General features: G+C 40.9%; 1 protein-coding gene across 1 annotated transcript; it reads left to right on the top strand.

Moving 5' to 3' along the window:
• Positions 1-1,899: 1,899 nt before the first annotated feature.
• Positions 1,900-3,043, top strand: LOC121964374 (protocadherin beta-1-like; the record flags this gene model as incomplete). The annotated part of the gene is made up of 1 exon (XM_042514583.1): positions 1,900-3,043. A coding segment is annotated over exon 1 (1,144 nt), but the record flags the coding sequence as incomplete, so codon positions are not given.
• Between the last annotated feature and the right edge of the window lie 7 nt (positions 3,044-3,050).

The following is a 3,050-nucleotide window of genomic DNA, read 5'->3' as shown; positions in this document are numbered from 1 at the left end:
CATCCTGGGTGTGAGGTTTTGTCGCAGGAGAAAGCCCAGACTGTTGTTTGATGGAGCAGTTGCCATCCCCAGCGCTTATCTCCCTCCTAATTACGCAGATGTTGACGGCACAGGAACTTTACGCAGCACTTACAATTATGACGCGTACCTGACAACAGGTTCAAGAACCAGTGACTTTAAGTTTGTGTCATCTTACAATGACAACACACTGCCTGCTGACCAGACTCTGAGGAAAAGTCCATCAGACTTTGCTGACGCGTTTCAAGATTCTTTGGAACCTCTAGAGGTAGGCGCACGTTTGTTTCAAGCGAAGTCAAATCGCCTAATTTGTTTTTCATAGAAAACAATTCTACATCTTGTTAGTCCAAATCACTTCAACATCACATTTTCCCTCTTTTGGCTGATGTAAAAAAAAACAAAAGAATATAAAACAAAATTGACATCAGAACATTTCGAGCTTTTTTCCTGAAATGTCAGTTTTTAATTTGTCAGACGTATTTATTTATATTTCTGAAACACGTGGTAAGACTTAATGGATAATCCACCTTTAAAGAGTGTGTCATTACATTTCAATGCCTTATTAGTTGAGATTTAACCGTTCAACTTTTTCACCGCATCAGCGGATGTTCATCTATATCGTACATGTGAAAATTCAGAAAATACTCTCAGAATAAATTCATTTAGCGAGTACTGACCAGTTGAATTGGTGAATCTTAACTAAAAATCTATTGAAATTTTACAACTACTCTCTGTAATATATGTAGGCAGACTATTAAAGTCAGTTTTACCTCACGTTTGTGATATCATCCGTGTGTGACCATTGACATGCGTGTATGACCCTTTGTTATTTATGAACGTCACATTCTTCCTACATTTTAAAGTAACACTTTTAATTGGTCTTTTTTAATTGGAGGATTTTTTTTTCTTCCATATGCACCTAAAAAGTACGAGATTGGACTCACACTAAAGCCTCTGGCTTTGGTATAGGAGCTGTTACGCATAATCCATCTAAACGACGCGCAGGCAGCGCTGTTGACTTTTTTTCTTCTGTCGTACACTGATTGGTGCGACGACTGCATTCTTTCATTGTCCCTGGTCTACAGTCATGGGGAAATGGATAAAGAGCCTTATCAGATACTGCTGTGTAAATCAGTCATGCTGTTCATTGATTCATCAGTATTCCTCAACTCCCTGTACTGGTAATATCATCCCTAAATGCGTTCCGCCATTTCTCTTCAAGAACACTTGAATGCTAGAGCTGTTCGCCATGATGATTTATTACATCACATTCAGAAATAAGACCAGGGTTTTATTTTAATAGCTTTTATTTTGCAGTTTGGTATGCCTTCTGAGACACGTGATAAATATGTGCATGGGCCCGTGACGCGCTGTTATTGATGAGGTGGGAGTGAGAACCCGCTGGTGTTACTTAATACTATGGATCTATCCATGGTGCTGAAACCAACGCCGCTTTTATATGTTTACACTATCATTCATACTGTACAATTAAATTAGTTTTATTGAGATTAATACACACTAGCCTTTACAAAATGAATCTCCACTCTACATTTTTTATGTCATTTATTTATGCTTGGGTCTGACTGCAGCCTGGACTGGACTCGTTTTTATCTTTCTCATCAGAGCTCTCAACTGTTAAAATGGTTTGTAATACATACTCTTTGCTCACAGTGTCGCTGTCTACCAGCTTTATTTAACAGTGTTGCATTATGATACCTTACACGCTTGCACAGTTCTATTTCACAATAGATTGTTGGTGAAAGCCGTGAAGTCGCGCCACTTACAACCGGACTGGACTTGTCGAAAAGGATTCCGTTTGGCTGACTATTTTTATTTTACAAATCTTGTTAGAGGTGGATTTCGCACTGATCTTATAGGAAAATGGGACACAAAGCATTTTCCGTGCTCGGCCTGGTCACCTCTTTGGCAGTATTTCTTCTAGCGCTGCAAACCGTCTGTGGTGATGTGTCTTATTCTTTTCCGGAGGAGATAAAACGCGGCTCGATTGTTGGAAATATAGCGAAAGATATTGGACTTGAGGTGGGCAAACTGAGTGCTCGAAAGGCTCGCCTTGATGCAGACGGAAACAGCAAGCGGTATTGTGACATTAATCTGAGTACCGGAGATATCATTGTTGCCGAAAGGATTGACAGAGAGGGGCTTTGTGGCAAAAAGGCATCTTGCGTTTTAAAACAGGAACTTGTTCTAGAGAACCCTTTAGAGCTGCACCGCATTACTGTTCACGTCCAAGATATCAACGATAATTCACCCCAGTTTAAAAAGAATACAATAAAATTTGAAATTAGTGAATCGGCTAATAAAGGAAGTCGCTACCGTCTAGATGAGGCCCACGATGCAGATGTCGGACAAAACGCCATCCAAGGCTATAGTATCGAGGCAAATGAATACTTCAGATTGAATGTTATTGCAAAAGGCGGAGGAGGGAAATATAGCGAATTAGTTTTAGAGAAAGAGCTGGATAGAGAACAACAGCATGAGCTAACAATTGTGCTTGTGGCGACAGACGGAGGCACACCTCAGAGATCAGGTACCGCAGTCATACATGTCACTGTGCTGGATGCTAATGATAACGCCCCAGTGTTTAGCCAGGCCGTTTATAAAGCCAGTCTGCCTGAAAACTCTCCTCTGGACACTGTAGTGGTCACTGTGAGCGCCACTGATGCAGACGAGGGAATCAATGGGGAGGTGACTTATGAATTTGATCACATTTCTGATGAAAGTAATAACGTGTTTTCTCTTGATGAAACAACTGGTGAGGTCAGAGTAAGTGGATCAATAGATTATGAGGAAATGTCAGTCTATGAACTGCAAATTACAGCCAAGGATGGTCTTGGATTAGTGTCATCCTCTACATTAATGATTGATATCACAGATGTCAATGACAATGCCCCCCTTACGTTCATTAAGTCACTGACAAATCCCATACCAGAAGACACCCCACCTGGTACAGAGGTGGGCATCATAAATGTGCAGGACAGAGACTCTGAGAATAACAGACAGGTCCGCTGCTC

This window comes from Plectropomus leopardus, unplaced genomic scaffold (genome assembly GCF_008729295.1).
Source record: "Plectropomus leopardus isolate mb unplaced genomic scaffold, YSFRI_Pleo_2.0 unplaced_scaffold15415, whole genome shotgun sequence".
NCBI lineage: Eukaryota > Metazoa > Chordata > Actinopteri > Perciformes > Serranidae > Plectropomus > Plectropomus leopardus.
The sequence above is the reverse complement of the archived record's forward strand: the minus strand, read 5'-3'. Positions and strand labels throughout refer to the sequence as shown.